General features: G+C 49.9%; 1 protein-coding gene across 1 annotated transcript; it reads right to left on the bottom strand.

Moving 5' to 3' along the window:
- Positions 1-2,796: 2,796 nt before the first annotated feature.
- MAP1LC3A (microtubule associated protein 1 light chain 3 alpha) lies at positions 2,797-19,610 on the bottom strand. Its single transcript, XM_084296809.1, has 4 exons — positions 19,491-19,610; positions 9,298-9,353; positions 4,519-4,625; positions 2,797-4,033 (listed from the first exon to the last, which is right to left on the bottom strand). Exons 1-4 carry the CDS (start codon positions 19,528-19,530, stop codon positions 3,871-3,873), a joined length of 366 nt encoding a protein of 121 aa, XP_084152935.1. The 5' UTR covers positions 19,531-19,610; the 3' UTR covers positions 2,797-3,870.
- Positions 19,611-20,300: the final 690 nt, after the last annotated feature.

Genomic DNA, 20,300 nt, shown 5'->3' with positions numbered 1-20,300 from the left:
GCATTTTTATAACTTTGGTTGTGGGTTAACAGCTCAAAGTCTCATGGTGATGGAATTACTCCAAATGTCCCCACACCACCCATGCCAGCTATTAAGTTTTCTAGCTGTTTTCCCATTTTCAAACTCATGCTCTGGATGTTACATTAACACCTCAGATTTCCACTTTCTAGCCTTCTGGATGTGAGTTACTCTCACATCCGTAACTCAATCTAGTTGGGCAGAATGCTACTGGTTTAGTGGAGCTTGAGACACCCAGAACTCTACTTGCACGCATTGTTTCATGTGACTCCTTTGCCTTGCACTCTCACACCTTTTGGCAAAGAAGCATCCCTATTGCATAGTGTCCTGTCTTTCTTTTTTTTTTTTAAACCATATGGCAGCTACCACTTTCACAGCTTTATGAATTTCTGAGTTTTCCTATTTTTTAAGATCACGTGAATTGTATTTTTCCATTACTTGATATGGCCATCAACTCAGGGTATTATTTGTTAAACAAGAACAGGGGTTCCCTGGATTGTAATTCTCAGCATTATAGGTTGTGATTGTACAAGAAGACAGTGTGTTGCCTACCAAATCATCAGCTGCAGCCTACATTGTTAGCAGTCACCACATCATCTGTACCAGTCCTATGGGTGGGTTTGCTCACGGGTCAAAGGTAATATTCAGAAAATTGCAGCACTATTGCAGCACTAGGGTTTATCTTAAAATATTGTACTAATGATGTTCTAGTGCAAAGTCTCACACCAGCTTGTTAATCTAGAGGTGGAACAGACATTAAGACACACATCTATGATAAGGCAGATGACATAAAAGGGGACTAAAAGTGTCCTCTAGAACTGTCATGATCATCTCTGGGTTTTCACCCCCTTTTGTATTGTGAGCAAAACAACCAGCATTGTGTTTGTATCTTTGCTTGCTGGGTGCCTTACCCCAGCCTCACACTGCCTCCAGAGAAAATTCTCCTTCCTCCTACCCTGATGTTTTGCTAATTTGTTGTCAGCCAGAACAGATCTGTGCTGCAAGCTCTGCCTTGGTTCACTGACTCAGCTCTGGGTCAGGCTGGCTGGCTAGACCTGTTCTGGTTAGCCCTTTAGCCAGTCTCGCATGAGGAACATTATTCACTATTCAAGCAATGCCTAAAGGCATCAGACTATGTAAAACCCATGCAGTTCCTCATGCACAAGCAGTTGCTTGCATCAAACATGCAGATTTTCCTGAATTTTACTAGTGAAAGGGTTGCAGAAAGGCAGGGCAAGGCAAGGATCTGCTTTCATGTCCCACATAAGGAGGAGGTTGCCCTGTGGGACATAGGGAAGGCAGTGGCATTTCCAGAGACCTATGAGAAGCTGAAGTTATTCTAATAATAACTGACCAGGCCAGCACTGATCCCAGCGAAGTGCATAAGATAACGCCAGTGCATGAATGAACAGGGCTGTCCTGTGCTCCCAGAGCTATGAGAATGTTCTCAAATTATTACTTACCATTATTTAAGAGTCACAAGGAATTAAGGGCAGTGTGGGGGAAAGGACAACAGCAATGAACTGCCTGAAAAAAAGGAGGGACCCTGGAAGTGGTTGAACCTTGAAGGCAATATTATGTGGGAGGCAAAAGGGAAAGAGAGTAGCAGCATCTCCAGGCTATCCTAAAGGGGAGCCGCCCTTTCTTCAGTAACCTTTCTTCCCCTTTTAATACAGTGCACTAAAATTTTAATACAGTGCACTAAAATCATTCAAGACCTGCTGACACTGGCAGTGCTGTTTTACTTCTTCCATAGTTTTGTCTTCTGAAAACATACTTTCCGTGTCACTTGCAGCAGAGAGCCACAGCTGTGAAGGGAATCAGCACATCTCCAGGTGACTGTTTGTGGTGGACACAGTGAGACAGCTGAGCTCCACTGCTCCACCCCACCAAGGGCTCCAGCCCACTGTGTTTAACCATGTCTGCTACTCCTTTACCAGTTCCCTGAGGGAAAAACCTCACCTGAAACTACTCTGCTGTGAGAATGCTGAAGCAAGGTACAGCCCCCTCACCTGCAGGAGCGCATCCCACAGGGAGATGGGTGGGAGAGGACTTCAGCTTCGGCACCAGAGTTTAAAGACCTGAGTTTGACGCTTAACAAGGGGTAAGCTCCCATTGCTGCTCCAGCTGCCAGGAGCAGTGGGCAACTGTTCTCATCTATACTCTGCTGGGTTCAGTGCTTCAAGCTGGCTTCCCACAGTCTTTCTTCAGCATTTACCCACCTGTGTGAGCTCTTCTGAGTCTGTCCCTTACACTGGGACCCTCCCTGGACAGAAAGTTCCCTGTAGGCAAAGGACATGAACAAAACTGTCAGCTGCAACTCAGGAAAACTCTTCTCTGCTAGGCAGTGCAAAGGAAGGAAAACACACTGAAATGCTAAATGCCCTTCAGTTCCTGCCTTTGGCTGGAAAATGTTTTTGACTGAGTACTCAGGAAGGTTTCCAGCACTGCTCAGCTTCCTTTAAAAACACAAAGACCATGCAAATCCCTCCATCTCCATTTTTTCCCCAGATGAGTAAACTCAGTCACAAGAGACTTACCTAACACTTTGTCACAAGCAGGTTAAAGATAACCATGTTTCCCACATCACTATCTGGTGCTCTGTCCTCCAGACCAAGCTTCTACCTTTAACCTAGTCCATCAACCCAAGCCAGCAACTCTTGCCATAGCTTGGACTAATCAGCTCCAAGGACTGGGCATACAACGCAGTAGCAAACATGGGGAGCATGCACTCTTACCTGACAAGTTAGCATAGACAAATGAGATGGAAACAGAACATTCCTACAAGACACAACTTGAATTTATATTTATTATATATATATATATTTATATATGTACCTTTGTATAGATTAAACTGGGTGGAATTTTATCGTATATATTTTTTGGTATAATACATACAAAACAGGAATGGGAATGTAGCAAATACAAATCATTACATTCCTTGAACAAACTCTTTGCCACATTGACACTGAAAAATTGCATGCAATGGGGAGACATAGAGAAGGGAAATAAGTTCTATTTAAAAAAAAAAAAAAAAAAGAAGCAAATACAATCTAGGTACAACTGTCAACAGAGGAGCAGCACTATATATAGCAAACCTGTATAAATTAAAAGTGAATTTCACTCTGACATCTACTATGACTTAAAGTGCAACAAAGCCTTATTTACCTACAGAAAACAGGAAAAATTACCCCCTCTCCCTATTCCAACCTTTCCCTCAAACAAAACAAAACAAAACAAAAACAACTAAAGAATATACATTATCCACAGTCCTATAGAGACACTTACATCTACTCAGTAGCACCAAGAATCTGATACGGGTATAATTAAAATCAATTAAAACTCAGGAGCAATGATAACATTTGTTTGCTGCTTTTGCAGACTTCCTGCCCTTTATTAGTGTCTGGGAGAAGGAGGCAGCTCTCCCTGTGCTGAAAGCGAAGGTGACAGTGTCCTCTTCAGTGTCCCAGGACACCTCTCTCCACCACTGGCCAAACCATTCTGGCAGTAGGCTAGAAACACATACACACAGTGAGAGCAGCAGGGGTTATGCTAAGGGGATGGAACAGGAAGCTGAGGCCCAATTTGTGTGCCTGGGTGTCTATAGGTCTACACGCACATATGTGCATGCGCATGGAGGGAACAGAACTATCTACACAGAGCTGAAGGGTTGTGTGAGTCCAATACACGTGACGAGCCTCTTTGGTGAGAGGGTGAAAGGAAGGGGAGGAAGGGAGAGGAAGGAAGTCAGCACAGGTCCCCTCTTGCGAGCCCCTGGTTGTGCGGTTTCCCAAGGCCAGGGGCCTGTGCACCACAGTTCATCCGTCTCCACATGCCACCTCTCGGCAGGCCTCAGTAGCCAAAAGTCTCCTGGGAAGCATAGACCATGTAGAGGAAGCCATCCTCATCCTTCTCCTGCTCATAGATCTCTGAGATGGGGGTGGACACGCTCACCATGCTGTGCTGGTTCACCAGCAGGAAGAAAGCCTGGGTGGGATTCAGCTGCAAGCGGCGCCTGGAGGGGCAAGGGCAGGAGGACCTGGGTCAACTCACTGTGAGAGCAAGTTCTGCCTCCCCCCACGATGCTGTTCACATAGGACTGGGCCAGCACAACCAGGACCTCCTCCCATATGCTCAGGACATGCTGCTGGTGAGCCATGCTGAGCTCCTAGGGGTTCTAAGGCATCAGGAGTTGGGGCTCTGCAAAGCTCCTTTCTCCAAACACTGCTGCGTTGGGCAAAGCAGAGGGGACTCTTCCATCGGAGCTGAAGGATAAAGGAAGGGAACCGGAGTCCCCTTTGTCAGCTCATGAAGTAAGGGAGAGGTCATAGTCCTTCATCAGGTGCTGGGTATCCCTCACACACATAACTTGTCCATACTACAACAAAATGTTGCCGTGTTTTTTCTGTCCTCTATCCTCACCCTCAGCAGCTGCCTTTGCCTCACCCTCACCCCACTTCTCTGTGTTCACAGCACGTCAGTCAGGGCCACCCTACTCACCGGATTATTTTGACCAATTCACTCATGTTGACATGGTCTGGGACAAGGAACTTGGTCTTGTCCAGCACTGGCAGCTGTTTCTCCCCTTTATAGCGTTCAATGATGACCTGGGGAGAAAGTCAACAGCAGGGTTAGCCTCAGTTTACAGTGCCCCAAGCCATAGCCTCAAGGTCATATAAGTGGAGAAGTTGAGGTAAGGCCCTCCTTGTTTCTCCCTGCAGAGAAACAAAAAAGGACACAAGCAGTGACCGCCAGGTTGGCTGCAGACAGCTCTTCAGCAAGAAGTCATTCCCAAGCCTGCCTGCCAGAGCCAAACAGTGGAGAGCATCCAAGATAAGTGAACTAAATATCAACTGCTCTGGCTGACTGAGAAACAGGATGCTCTAGTGGACTGATGCCTCCCCTAACATGCAGGAGATCTGTAATAGCAGCAAAGTGTATTTTAACATCACTTTCAGACTTACCAAAAACTGAGCTAAGGGTCCAACTCCCCATACACATGGCGGAGAGGACGGGGGGAGAGAAAGAGGAGCTTGCTCAACCTGATCAGTCCTGACCAGACAGCCTCTACATAACAGGAGACATTTTCCATCCCTTCTGTGCCATGAAGCTGAGCTGCTGCAGTTCAGCATTACCCTGCTTGTTTAGGAAAAGCTGTGGGTATTCCCAAATAAGCAAAGTTGTCATAAATAACTGCAAAGTCACACCAACATAATCCTTCAGAAAGGTGGGGTTGGATTTTGCCAGTTCCTTGCCTCATGATAACAGTCAGCCACACTGACTCCAAAATGCATCAGAACCCATGGCCATTTGTCTGGTGGCAGGGAGCTTCCATGGCACTTCAGCACAGTGCCACCAAGGGAACAGCCCAGCCTGTCCTCCTTGACTTTCAAGAGATCTTGCTTGGCAAAGTTCTTACCACACCTACACTCACGGAGCAGCATGCATAAATCATGCTGCCCAAAAGATGGCTCCATGGATCCAGAAGGAACAGGGAACACTGGGATTTGCCTTTGGGAATACTGCTTGATTTGCCTTTCTCTTAACTGTTTGGTGGCACACCAGCTTCTGTCAGCAGCAGCAAGGCAGCTCCTGCTGCCTGACCACAAATAAAAGCACTGAGCATCTCTGGGGTCCCTGCAGACCCAGTCAGAAGTGCAGTGGAAGAACACCCAGATCCCTTCCCAGTGCAGAAGGTCTCCTGCGCACCCCATTCCCACTCCTACTCTCTCCCTCTGCAGCAGAGGCTGCCCTGGAGAAGGGTCCCCTCACCAGCGCTTGTCTTGCTGGGAAGGAGAGCTGTTCCCAGACAGCCAGAAGAGTCCTGAACACCTACCAGACAGGAAGGAATCACAGGACAACACACCATTTGTGTGGCTGCACCTTCATCAGGAGCAGCCCCACATACACAGCGCATGCAATGCCATATGCCCCATGCAGAGCTGTGGGGAACAGTGGGGCCAAGGGCAAGGATGCCAACTGGGATTTGCCTTCACTGCCTCTCAGCCCCTGCTGTGGCGGAAGGATTGCGGAGGTGAAGCTAAACACAAGCAGAAGCAGCAAGGGAAAAGTCTGGAGTGAGAACAAGGTGGTATTCCCAGACACCACTCTCAGCTTTCTCTGTCTTGCAGGGTGACACCACTGCAGCCTTTATTTACCACTGGCTACTGAGACTCATTTCTCCCCTGGAGAAAGGAATCTCCAAGGGTGTTGGCCTGGAACAGATTGAAGCCCAGCTGGTAACAGTGCTGGAGAGAGGCACCTTGCCAGTCACAGCAGCCAGCAGAAGGCAGGGGACTGCAGGACATTGCACTCAAGCCAAGCTTGGTTCCCCCAGGAGACAGCAGAGAGGTGGCTCAGCTCCTTCCACAGCCTGCTCACCACTTGCAGAGCTTCCTCCTCAGGTGTAACAGGAGGAAGTGTCCCCTAGCACAGGAGTGTGCCCTAGCACAGAGCCTGCACCCTAAGCAGTGCCCAGACAAGGGAGTGGCACAAGGCACCTAAACACCTCTCGAAGAGCCCATCCCCAAAAGGTCACACAAGGTAAACCCAGAAGCCAAAGAAACAGGACAACCAACATATGAAGGGTCCCTCAATCCACCCATGTACTCACACTGGCCATGTGTCTCCTCTTTTTCCAGAGCAAAAGACCATGAAAAAACAGATATTGCTCCCTTTTGCCATATAGGGTCCTGCTAAAAGAATGATTTTATGTATTTACATACCTCCTAACTTCCCTTACTCCCTGCAGGATGAGAGGCAAGCACAAACAAAGCTATCCTATCCTGTTCAATTTGAGTTTCACTTTCACAAATGAGTATTTTGGCTACAGGTTTGGAACAGTCCAGTATTTTGGAACAGTCTCAAGGGGCTGGACTCTCACAACAGCCACATACAGGGATAAAGCTCGGGCCACTGGGAGACACAGAGGCAACACCTGGAGCTCAGAATTTTAACAGGAGTGTGCACAAAGGGACAGCAACGCAGCAACTGCTTGCACGTACACCTTCAGCTGTAGAGGGCCCTGTACACCTGGGCTGTGCCTCATTTCTCACTCGTGTGTAACAAAGACAGGTAGCTATCTCTAATTACCAGACAGTTCCATCCCACCAAGAAAAGCCTTTGAATTAATCCAAGAACGGGCTGATGAGGATGTCCCAGCTGGTAAAGCAACAGCTACATTGTGCCTTGAGCAAACACAGGGTCCATCATGTAGAACAGCTCCAAGAGTTTCTATTGCCAGAGCATGAGCTGCTATTTCGGTAACAGCTAAGGAACACGTGGCCAATGGATAACAAGTTCTTGCGTAGCTCTGGAGTTAAATGCATGATCAAATGCTAATATTACATCCCTGAAACCACTGGGCTTGTATGCAGAACTACCTCTCCCAAGCTGCTGCCCCAGCCCAGGGGTTCCTCAGCATGGGACAACCCCCTCTCGTGGTAGGAACCCTCCTCAGACATAAAGCGAGCTCGGCACAGATGGGAAGGCTTAGGGCAGAGCCTGGGGAGACACGGTCCCACTGCAGCAGGGGCCTGGGCAGCATTCACAAACTCAACTCTTGTTGTGGGGCCCAGACTGAAGAGATGGAAGGGATTTTGTTAGGGAATGGGAACAGATGTTACAACCTGACATAGGCAAGGCTGCTGTGGCTCCGTGTAGCAAGGCTAAGGATGTATTCCCAGGAGGCATGTGCACACACAGCAATGCACGTATATAACACATACAGATCTCCATACACAGCCAGCCACACAGATCAACACTCCTGTGAATGCTACCATCATCAACAGCCTCCCCCTGTCCAGCTGAGTAGGGTGGAAGTCCCTCAGTGGGAATAGGTACAATGTCCCCTCAGTCTCAAAGGCACTCCGGCATTTACTCATATCAATGTCTGTTGGCCTTGGACACTGGAGCTGAGGGTCCCTGGCACAGCCCTGGCAGGAGCCCAGGGAAGGCTGTCCCTTCCTCTGAGTACATAACTCAAGTTTCCATCCACCGCTGTCCTGAGACCGGGTATTATTTTGGGTCCCCTAACTGACATTGCATCTCTGTGCTCCTCTGTGAGTGTGCAGATGTGTTTGTTTGTTTAACCCTATAACCTGGCAGATATTTCTTTTCACAGCACAAACACAGCCTTGGCTTTCCCTCTGCAGCACTGCTGTCCATGAGTCACCAGATCTCGTTTAGCTGAGAATTAAAGTGCTCTGGGCTTGCTCCTGTTGCTACCCCCAGTGCAAGCTGGGTTGAACAGGATTGTTCCTCTTTGATTTTAGACCCTTCAACTCAACAAAGCTGGTTTGAAGCTTGCAGCTGCTCTTCAAAGGTCCAACTTCAATGGGCTCCAGAAGGAGAGTGCTGGAGCCAATAGCTGGTGAGGGCAATGGGCAGGCATAAGCTCAGCCCATCCTCTAATGGGGCAGAGGATGGGTTTCTAAAGCATCTGCTGCAGGCTCTAGCTAGAGCTCCCAGCAAGGAGGCATGAAGCTGAGGCGGAGTCACCCCACAGCTGCCTGCCAGCCTCAGCTGGAGGTTCCTTCCCAGCAGAACTAAGTGGAAGCAGCACCCCTCAACACACACCCACAGCCTCCTCAGTAGGAGCTGTGTGTTCCTGCAGTCAGCATTTCTTGCCATGGAAATGTAGCCAGCTTCAGGAAATGCGGAGACAGAAAACTAGCCCCTGGCATAAGGTGGATAGGAAAACACAGGACAGCCCCCAGCTCCCACCTATCTCCTTATGAGATGTGTCAGAAAATCTTAAGCACAGGCAGGCATCATTCTACAATGTGATTTTCCTTCAAACACAAGCAGAAAACTCCTTCCTTCAGGTAGAGTTCAGGTTATCTACTCCTCTGTCTCTACTGGGCAGAGACAAACACATCAACAGTGCTCTTCCCATGCAGTCCCCCACACCTGCACCCCTTCCTCACCCCCTCAGGAAGCACTCTCATGGAGAGATTTGTCTTTCCCTGGGCACAAGGTCAAGCCACACACGCTGCAAATCCTCCAGGCCCTCTGTAAAAGCAAAAGGGGACTCACCCAAAGGCCTAGAGTAGAAACCGGAGATGCAGGAAGAGGGCAGCAGCTGCAACACAGCTTGCTGTGAGTCCTGCTAGCAGGAAGGATGTGACGTGAGCCCTCTCCATCTGGGCCATCTTCTCCCAATCTCATAGAGCTGCAGGCTCAAACCCTTTTGCTTATTCCAATGCATAGGAAGCCCCAGCAACACAAGTGAAGTTACTTTAACAGTTAATTACGAGAAGAGCAAGAATCAGCACTTACTGGGATTTTGTTTGGATGCTGCTCTCGGATCTGCTGTACTTCTTTACAACGATCCGCTGGAAGGAAAAAAGTAAAACAAGGAAGTTAGGAACATCTGGCTGTGATAATTCAAGTCAAAACGAAGCAGCCAACCTACAAGCTACAAACTGACAGGAGGGATATGGCAAAAGTAATACAAATTCTGTTCTCTGGGCCACTGCTTCATATCTTGCAGCAGTGAGATTGTCAGCACAATCTCAGGTTCAGTGAGCAAACCCTTATGGCTTCTCACCACCCAAATCGCCCCCCAAAGATGGGAAGTGCCACCCTGCCTGGTAAAACTGGCCAAAACATGTGGAAACAAAGTGACTGAAATAAAACTGTAAGGATTATAAATCTGTATTCCTAAATCCATGTGAGCAGAGTTCATAACCATCAGTGCCAGGTAGCAGCAGCAGCTTTAGGGTCTCAGCTCTGGAAGCTCAGGCTCCTCATGTCTCCTGGCTGCTTCCCCAGATGATTCTCCATCTGGGACTAGGTTTTAGCCATTTCCTTCTGCCTGCTGTGTACTTGCAAGCACTACTTGGCAGAGTGCCTCAGTCCTAAAGAGATACACCTTGTCAACTAGGACTCCTTCACCATCACAGATCTGCAGCTACAACCGCTCTTGGCCTGAGAGATAGTATTTCTAGACCTGCAGTGGAAACAGGGGAACAAAGTTAAGCAAGGAGAAGGACCCATACGCTGTAGGGTTTTTTTCCTGCAGTTACTCCCAAACATTCTAACACATCTTCCTCCAGAGTTCACACTCACTGATACATACAGCAGGCAGCACATGAAAGTATGCATGCTTTTTGAGCTGACAGGAGAATTTCAATTCCCCCCCTCCCCGATCTGCCAGAGGAACCTCTACTTTTTGCCCCAATTCAAAACTGGAGGGTGGGGAAGCCGAGCAGGGTGCCAGCAGGCTGTGTGTCCCGCACAGGGACACGGCGGCCCTCGGCCTCCTCCTGGGAGGCACCGCACAGCCTGCAGAGACTTTGAAGTGCACTGGAGAATCAGTGTCACAGATCACAGTGTGTGAGCCATGGGTTATGGCCGATAACTACAGGCTGCCCAGACATGCAAACATCTCGTAGAAGATCTTGATGTCACAGGACCTGTCCTAGATTACCCTGCTGCCCACAGCACCTGCCCCAAGCCTGGCTGCCTGCCTCAGGCAGCCCAAGTGCCTCCTGACCTGCCTCCAAGTGCCTCTTACCTGAGGTAAGGGCAAGTGCAGGTGACTGTATTGTACATGTATTTTCTACCCATAAGTTTTGAGCATTTCTCCTCTAACTACTCAATAAAACCTTGTTGCTTGCAGATACTACTTTGGGAACAGCCTGGAACTCTTTAGAGGCAACAAGGCTACAAAATCACCATATCACAGAAGTTTTCGAGCATTATTTTTGCCTCCCCTGAGAGGAAAACATCCCTCTACTAGGAACAGCCAGACCTTCCTTCTATAGTGCTTCATGGGCTAGCAAGACAGCAAGATTATTTGGACTGAATGAAAAATTTGAGCATACTTGTTTCGGCTCTCATGACTGGATATGTGTTTCTTCATGCTTCCATTTCACCCTATCCAATGATCTGGGGCATACAGAGTTATCCCATGAAGGAGCCAACTTTCCCAAGGTCTCAGTCACTGAGGAGTTACACAGAAATCAGCACAGGTGATGCTGGTATGATGGCAACCCATTGGGAATGTAGGGCACCAAGAGGGAGCAGCCAGCCTGCAGCATATGCCTGCCTCCCTGCAGAGCCCTGCTCCTACTGCTCGATGCACTCCACAGCACATCCCAAAGCCTACAAGCCCGAAGCAGGAGCAGACAGCATATTGGCACACATACTTAGACAACCTGACTGCTGTTGACTCAGATCTGCTGGGGACTAACATAGCCTGCAGAGTGCTTTGTGTTTTTCCAGCTTCAGTATCCACGCTGTCCTGCATCTCTCTGCCATCTCTATAGAGGTGTTGCCATGTGGATGAGCCTCCTCAAAGCCAGCAGGAATTCAGGGCATGAGCCATCAGCTCTGAAGTTCTCACTAGTTGGAGCAACAGCTGCCTATTCACATCCTCTGAGACCTGCCACGCACCCAGAATCTGGTCCTTCTGCTCACAGGGGTTGGAGCTTTTTCAGCCTCTCTCATCCCATAGGACCCTGCGGGACCCAGCAGCTTGGCATTATCACAACACAACGGCAGAATGTGCTGCTGCTTCGGCTCCAGGGGCTGTCCGTTTCAGAGTCTACCTTCAGGAAAGCCGTTCAGGGCAACCAGACCTAAGCTGTCCAGGTGCCTGAAGATTCAGGCAGAAGTCTCCAGGACATCCAAAGATCTCCTAAGGAGCACGTGCAGTCCCCTCTTAGTCTTAGTGTACCAATTACTTCCACGACTATCTCCTGCCCAAGTAGGGCTGGGAATCGGGAGAAGCCATCCTGCACCAAGCCCTGCACAACGGGGTCATTTCTATGTGCACAACAGAGGTGGATGTGAATCCTCTGCCTCAAGAAAGCATCCTCAACACCCTGCAGCAAAGAATAGCTATATACTACTATCTTTAATTTAGCTCACATGTGGTCTAATTAAGTAAATCACAGGAATAAAGAGAAAACAGTAAGAAGGGATGGAACAGGGATCAGGAGCGTGCAGCGGCTGTTGATAGGGGACAGCCCAGCCCCAGGCCATGCAGGGCACTGCCAGTAGGCAGCTTCCCTCCCCTTCTGCCAGCAGTGTCTGCAGTCATGCTTCACATGCTGCAGATCCGATCTTACAAACCTTGTTCTTCTCCTGAATTATAGTTGTGCTAGTTGAGGTTAAGACTTTCCCCTTTGCTGCAGCACCTGGCTATAGTCAGGTCTTGGCTGATCGGTGAATGAGAGCTGTTTACAGGACCCAGCCCATACCCTCATTTTTCCTCTGGTCCCTCCCCACCACAAGGACAAGCCAAACACCTCCCTGCACTTTGGCAGCTCAGGGACTCCAGCTGGGGGGGATGACAACAACGGAAATAAGACCATTATTTCAAAAGGGCTGACCAAAGGTGAATAAACTGCAGACACACACCAGAGGGAGAAGCACTGCCTCTGCTCCCAGGTGTGGGCACCATTCATCAGCCACGAGGGGAGCCAGGCTTCTACTGCCAGGATGCAAAAGCTCAAAATGGCAGTAAGATAAAAACCACGTTTTTTTATTGGCTGTTCCTGAAAAAAAAAAAAAAAAACACTTCACTGCTAGGGCCTATTGAAAGACGGGAGTATTTTTGTAGCAGTGCATATGCCAAGAAAATTGCCTCTCTCTCCTCCAACTGCTGTTTCAGCTGTTAAGCACGAACAGCAAAGCTCGCAAATTGTCCCAAGCACAGGGATCTCTGCTATTTTCTTGACTGAGGTCCTTCCCGAGCTGCTCTCCCAAAAATGTGGACATACAACATCTCCCATGGCAATATAGGATGATATCATTATGCCAGTTAAGGACAACAGTGGAAAATTTTACAACTTTCAGAGCATGAACCTGTTTGTCAGAAGCGCCCAGGAACTCTGGCTATGGGACACAGGGCTTGGCTGTGCCGAACACCATGCAGACACAGGATGAAAGGACAGCCCTGGGTGCACAAGAGCTTAATTGGACAAAAGATACAGATGGTGGAACATAAGGCAAACACGTGGCAAATTCTCCAACAGCAGTTGCACAAGGGGAAGCATTTTTCAGGGGACAGCAGACAAATGCTGGTCAGGCACTGGTACTGCCCTGGGGCAGCAGATGGACTCAGTGACCAGCTCTACTGCCTGTGACCAACAGCAACACTGCAACTTGCATTTGAAAACACCACCTGCACATGCTATCAACATGCTGCAAGGTCAACAGCACCCGAGCTGAGCAAGAGCACTCGGGAAGCCCTGGAGCTGTCTCTGCCACCTGCTAGGTGCTCTGCCAGCCAGCATGAGGCTGAGTCTGCCTCACATCCAAAGAAGCTGCAGAAAACCAACACGTTTCCCCAAGTAGCTGCTGTGCTCAGTCCCACTGCAGAGTGTTGCTGGAGCATGGTCCTCCCGCCAAGAGATCTTCTGCAAGGAAGGAGGAATTGGATAGTCTGAAATAAGGACGCATCTGGGATGAGCTGGCACCTGCCAAAGACATGGGCAAGTTATGCAGGTCATTCCAGATGAATGTCAATAAATATTTATGTAACATGCTGCCCTAAGGCCTGACACCTCTGCCTACCAGGAAATACATCCCTGTTTATCTGCTCACACCACGGCTAACCTGCCTGTCCCTGTCTGGTGCTGGAGAGCTCAGTCTCAGGCCCACGGCACTGCAGGAGGCGCAAGGAGACACTCCCACATCCAGGACAGGAGGATGAAGCTGGTGAGGCCAGCCCTGCCCCAGGAAGGCAGTCCTTGCTGCTGAGAAAGGGCCATTGTCCCAGGCCACATGGGACAGCAGCATTACTGCAACTTGGCAAAGATTGTGATCACTGTTCCTAGCCTTCTTCTTTTGTCTGCAAAGCTGGGGGCCTCTGGATGGGTAGGAGGACTCAGGACAAAACACACTGTTTTGAACTTGCTGTCCAACACAAAGTGTATCTCTGAGATATGGTACAGGTAGAGGGTTATGCTCTGCTGTCACAGAAAGGTATCAGAGGTAGAGCTTACAAATAGATTAAACAGGAATCACGCTCCATTTTCTTAGTGGTTTCACAATATGAGCACGATTTTGAGCCTACCTCCAGGGAGGAGCATTTGTATCTGTCACATCTGTGGTAAGGGCTCAGCTCGTCGCCAAGCAGAGCCATGCAGCAGCTGCTAAGTCTAAACTCACGCCAAGAGACTTGATTTCTGGTCGCACAGCTCTGTGTCCCCCTGCCATGGAACACACAAGGGGAACACCAGGCCTCCATCATTCAGACGGGGCAATTCAGGGCTTCTCCTCTCTGCACCTGCCCAGGGACATCCCCAACGCAGCAGTGCAGGCGCTGTATGCTCCAGCACACACAGCGAAATGAAGAGAGATGGAGAAGTCTGGAGTCACATCATTGTGACGTGACGGGGGGCGTTATGAGGAAGATACAGCTCTGCTCCACGCACACAGACAGCTTTGCAGTGGGCCTGGCACAGGGGACCAGTGAAAGATGCTCCTGTACTTCCTTGTTGAGCCCACCCTTGAGAAGCTGCATGCAGGCCAAGAGAAGGGGCCCTGCTACACTGAACGGCACTGCAGGGGTTTGGACCCTCGACCTCCCCTCTTCACTTACAGCCCAAGGGCAGCTGGAAGCATCAGCCTGGATGCCACAGAGAGGATGGATGTAGTGTACTCAGTCAGGAGAAGAAATCACTGTCTTGTTACATCAGACCAGATGTTTTCTCTTCCCCTCAGATGAAGTTAACCAAGTAAAGGCTGTTGTTTCTCAACAAGCTTTAGTGCACCCTTGCTACAAAATGGCACTGAGGAGCCAATGGCTCTGCTTCCAGAGACAGGGACTGTGTATAAAGGACAAGAAAAAGAGAAGGAGAAAGCAGATGTTGAAAGCTCCTCCCCTGAGCATGGGGGGCAAACAAGTCCATACCTTCTGTGCCATGTCTGGATTGTACACACTGTGTTTACATCAGTGCTCCAGATAAAGAACCGTCTTTTTTTGCTCAATGTTTAGTCACAGTTTCACTAACCCTGGAAAAAGAACAAGTTCCTTTCTTATGAACAGCCAGAAGGCTGTCCTCTGCAAGGGCTTCCCTCTGCCTTTTGTTTGTTCTCCGCACTCCCGAGCCTCCAGGATAGCAGGAATGTACTCACATTTCTCAGAACCACTCAGGATGCTTCAAGTTGTTCAAACAAAGGACTGGCGCTCCTGACAACCACAAGGCAGAACACATCTGCACATGTACAGAGGTTGGGTCAGGTACTGGGTCTGGCTGGAATGTTAACTTTCCCGACAGCAGCCCATACAGTGCCGTACTCTGTACTTGTAGCTGGAACAGCAGTGTTATCACACCAGTGCTGTGTCTACTGCTGAGCAGCAGTGGCACAGCATTGGGCCTTTCTCTAACCCTCCTAGGGGGTGGGCAAAAAGTGAGGAGAGAAACATCACTAGGGCAGCTGACCTAAACCAATCAAAGGGATATTCCATACCATGTGGTGTCACACTCAGCAATAAAAGGTGGAAACAGGAAGAAGAGGGGAGGGGTGGGCTCTCGTTGAGAAGACGTCGGTCCTCCTCTCGAACACCGGCTGCGTGTGTTGAGGCCTTGCTTCAAGGACGTGGTCAATCATCGCTCATTTGTGGGAAGTAGAGAGTAATTTCTTTCCTCTGCACTTCCATATAGCTTTCATTTATTTTGTTTGTTTGTTTTCCTCCCTTTTTCCCCTTTTCCCTTTTACTTCCCCTTAGTTAAATTGTTTAGTTCATGGTAGTCTTTATTTAATTATTATAATTATTTCCCTTTAATTAAATTATCCTTATCTCAACCCGTGAGTTGTTCTTTGCTTTACTTCTCCCCCTCCTCATCTAAAGGAGGGGGAGTGAGAGAGCGGTTGTGGGGTTTAGCTGCCCAGCACGGTAAAACCACCACAGATCATTGCTGTTTGCACACAAGCATGCTTGGACACGCAGAGATTTGCAGGGCCTATTTGGGGAGACATGCCAGGCAGGAGAGACTCGGATATATTCCTTTGTTTTCCCTCAAAACCTATTCTCAAACTGCCTTCAAGACAAAAGGCATCGAACAATGCCCCAACCAGTTAGTGGTGTGTACATGCAGTGGTCGGCCACAGGTGGTGGCACAAGCAGGGTGATGTCCTGGGAGACCTCCTGCAGGGCCCTGGTGGCAGCGGTCCCGCCACGACTGGCAGCAGAAGGCAGGCTGAGGCCAAGGGCGATGACCAGGCTGTGGCCACAACTCAGCAGTGGCAGAGGCGAATTCACCAGTCCAGGACTCATTGGAACCTCTGCCCTTCTGGTTGGAGGGGTTATCTTCATTTTTTGTAGTGAAAAAAGTATCAAGTAAGGACCGAGAGACACACAGGCCTTATTATTCCTGTCTGCCAGTTGGGAGCTTTCATTATATATATATATAGTGTGTGTATATATATATATATATATATATATATATACACACTATATAAAATAAATATTTGCAGTCTGTACATCTCACTGGCATTTGTTTTCAACATAACTCCTCTTGTACAAATATTTTTGTCAATGCTGTTAATTAACCCCACATCAAATCACGTCACAGAACATCCTCAGCGATTAATACAAGCAGGTAGAGGCCACCAGGCATCAAGGTGAAACAGCAAACCTCACTTCAAGGAGCCCTGTCTGTTAAAGCACAGCTGCAACAGCGTGAGCGCTCAAAGCACAGCGCATGAGGACAAGCTGACCCTGCAATCAACCTCAGAACAAGACCAGGATGTTTTTCCAAGTGACCATTACGCAAAACAGGTATGACAAGCACAGGATGGCACGTGGCAGAGACAGTTTGTCCACTGGTGGTCTTTCAACTGATACAAGCTTGGCCAGCTTATACTAGGTGAGTCCCCAGAGAAGGCAATGCTTTATTTTTCCCTGGAGCCAAGAGGAGAGGGAATTCAGTTCTACATGCTGCTCTCACCTATTGCTGCCTTTTCTGTAAAGAGAAGTGCATTCGCAGACCTGAAGGCAAGTCTCCCAGGGAACTGAATACAGAATGGGAATATTCAGTGTATAGAGGCTGAGGTCAAACCTCAGTCTGTCACCTAGCCAGGGGCTCCAGGACACACACGTACATGTCTCCTCACAAAGTGCCTCAATTTCAACAGGACACCAGGGCACAAGGCTGGCTCACTACGAGACCTGAGCTCGGCTGACCGGCCGGTGAGGTGGAAGGTCCATGTCCATACTCACACCAGTTACACACCGCAGCGAAAACAAAGCCTGAAGCTTGCTGGCAGTCTCTCAACAGCAGGACTGACACTGCAAAACAATCCCTCTGAGAGCAGTGGGAGGCATCATTGCCACCTAACCCGCTGGAGGACTCATGCTCCTCACAGGATGTGCGACGGTGTCATCGGGCAGCGCACATGCAGCTGCAGCCAGGACACACCCTGTTCCTTTGCCACAGACCACAGCTTTGTTCTGGAAACTGTTTTGGACTCCTGCAATGGGCCTGACTAAGCAGAACACGGCAGCCTCAGCATCCCCAGAAAGGATTAGGATGGGGGAGCTGAGGGTCACCACCAGATTTTACCCCCATGCATCCAGACCAAAGATTCCCTGCTGCAGATGTGCCAAGGGCTGAAGCAGCTCATGGCACCTCACTCTCTCACTGTGCTTTGGATCACAGGGAAAGCCAGACTCTGTGCCCTCAGCATGCCTCATCTCCAACCTTTGGTGTTTCTCATACAGTTCCTTTTTCAAGTCCTCAACCACAATGGGCAGGAATCTGGAAAATTTATTCAGAATAGACACAAGATAAAGCAGATGAACAAACAGAAGAAACTCAATGGAAAAATAAATCTCGCTATCAAAACTACAAGGGGAAAACGGGCACGGAGAAAAGCAGGATCCTCACTAAGAGGTGGCAGACCAAGACCTAAGAAAGCCACTTGCTGTGAAAGCAAGCAAGCCAGAGCCTGGGCAGCTTTTGTGAACAACCATATTCCTGACTCTCCATTTTCTGTTTTTTTGGAACTGTTCCACTTCTTTAAAGTTTTGAAGCCTTAAAAATTAAGCCATTCTGAGGGTACAGTGTCCCTGGAAATATTTTCCATCAGCCCTCTCCAACTGCATTGTAAACAGTCACTTCCTGCTCCTGTTGTGTAATGATTTGACGATGAAAACAAGCTGTATTTACTTTCTCCAACGGAGCAATTCCAGCCCTGACCCAAAGCAACTGCATGGGCTGCCAGGCCTCCACCTCCTTCCCCTCCCCCTGGCCAAGCTCTGCAAAACAGTCAGCTGAGGGAGCAAAAGGGCAGAGGAAAATACACAGAAACAGGCAGCACAGGCAGTTGCCAGCACCAAACTCCCTCATCCCCCTCTTTTCCTGTCAGGCTATTTTAATCCTGCTTTCTTTTAACTGCTCTGAGACTTGGATTTTGTTTTCCTTCAGGTTTGCGTGAAGTCTGAGCAATGTGGAAAGGCACAAGCCAGACTCCTCCTGACTGTGATAAGCTGATTCTCACCAGTTTGGCAATAGGTACTTACCAAGGGTTTGATTTAGGACTTTATTGCTTTTAACAAAGAGCTTAGGAGAGTAGAGTATAAGACAGCAGTGAGCAAAGCAAGCATCCCCTAGGCAGCAGACCTGATTTTTGTTAGTGCACGTTTACTTGGATGGGTCGCTGCAGCCTGAGGAGGCTGGGTAACTGCTCAAGGCTGGAAGGGTTGTGACAATAAGTTGCCAAATAGTTACAGTGTCCAAAAGAAAAGCAGTGAGGGGCTGGCTCAGCACTTTGGGAGGAAAAAGCTCCAGTTTTAAAGCCTCGCGTAGGAAACATGCCCTAACCAGCACCTGGCCAGCACCTGACACCCAAGTTCCTGTTTGGCACCAGTAGCCCTCGTTTGGGCATCACCTGGCAGTAACGCCCAGATGATCCCTCCCTGCTCGGGACGTGACCGCCAGAAACACGCGTGTTCCCCAGCGTCAGCTGGCAGAGGTCAGGAGAAGCAGCAGCTGGTGTTCCACCCGGTTTCACCATCGGTTCGGCAACCAGGCCCGGCGCCTTCCACGGCAGGCGCCGCCTGCCCCTGCACAACGCCGCGCGCTTGAGCGAACAGCGCCCGGGAGGCGAGGGAAGAACCCGCAGGGCTCAGAGCTCCGGGGAGCCGCCCCCGCGCCGGGCGGCCGGGGCGAAAAGCAGCTCCCCGGGGGGCTGCGGGGCACGGTGCGGCGCAGGTTTCCCTTCCCTTCCCTTCCCTTCCCTTCCCTTCCCTTCCCTTCCCTTCCCTTCCCTTCCCTTCCCTTCCCTTCCCTTCGTCCCCGAGCCCCAGGCCAGGCCCTCCCCGCCCTGCTCACCCCCCGGGGCCAGCCCGGAGGCCCGGTGGCCGTGGGTCCCCCGAGCTCAGCCCCAGCCCCTGCCCCGCTCCCCAGGCGGCCGCCTCCCACCGCGCGTGACCGGGCACCGCGGCCAGGCGCCGCCCGGCCGCCCCCCGCGGAGCCGTCCCCACGGCTCAGGGCCCGGGCGGGGCTCACCGAAGGCGCGGCGCTGCTTGAAGGGCCGGTCCGAGGGCATGGCGGGGCCGGGCCGGAGCGCGAGTGCCGGCGGCGGCTCCGTGCGGCGGGCGCTGCGGCGGAGCGGGGCGGTGACGTCACCGCGGCACGCCTGAGGGGCGGGGCCTCTGCGCCCCGGAGGGCGGGGCGGCTGCAGGGCACGGGGCGGCTGCAGCCACCGCGGCCTCCGCGCGGAGCTGCCGCGAGCCAATCAAAGCCGGCAGGGAACGGGACGGCAGCGCGCCGCGGGGGAACGGCGCTTCGCGTGCCTCCTGAACGCACGCTGCGGCGCAAGCTGTGCTCTGCTCACAGCGCCTCATCGTCTGCGGTGGGAAGCACGGGCGGGCACAGAACGGTAAAGGAGCGAGCACCATCAGTTATAAAAAAGACACAGAAGCATGTTTTTTTATTTTTAAATTTTATTTTTTTAATGCTGGTCATTGTCACCTACTTACTTTATTAAAAAATATTTAACTAAAACCTAACAAAGTACTTTCTCCTTGTAGGGTTTACCCGACAAAGGAAACAAATTATTTTCAGGGCTAAAGTAATGGGTACTTCCTGCTCACACAAAATTGGATATTGATGAACAAATGTAAAGTCTTCAGTTCACTGCTGTAAGAAAGACACAGGTGAAGACGTTCATTTCCAAAATACACCCAAATCTAACCAGAAAATATATAAGCAGAAGTAGTGATGTTGACTTAGGGCAAGCTGATTAACTTTACAGACTGCATGCTCAGGTGAAGGATTTATTACTATTGTTATAAAGTGCTAACCCCTTTTTGAAGG

The sequence above is a fragment of the Netta rufina genome, assembly GCF_964035555.1.
Source record: "Netta rufina genome assembly, chromosome: 16".
Classification (NCBI taxonomy): domain Eukaryota; kingdom Metazoa; phylum Chordata; class Aves; order Anseriformes; family Anatidae; genus Netta; species Netta rufina.
The sequence above is the reverse complement of the archived record's forward strand: the minus strand, read 5'-3'. Positions and strand labels throughout refer to the sequence as shown.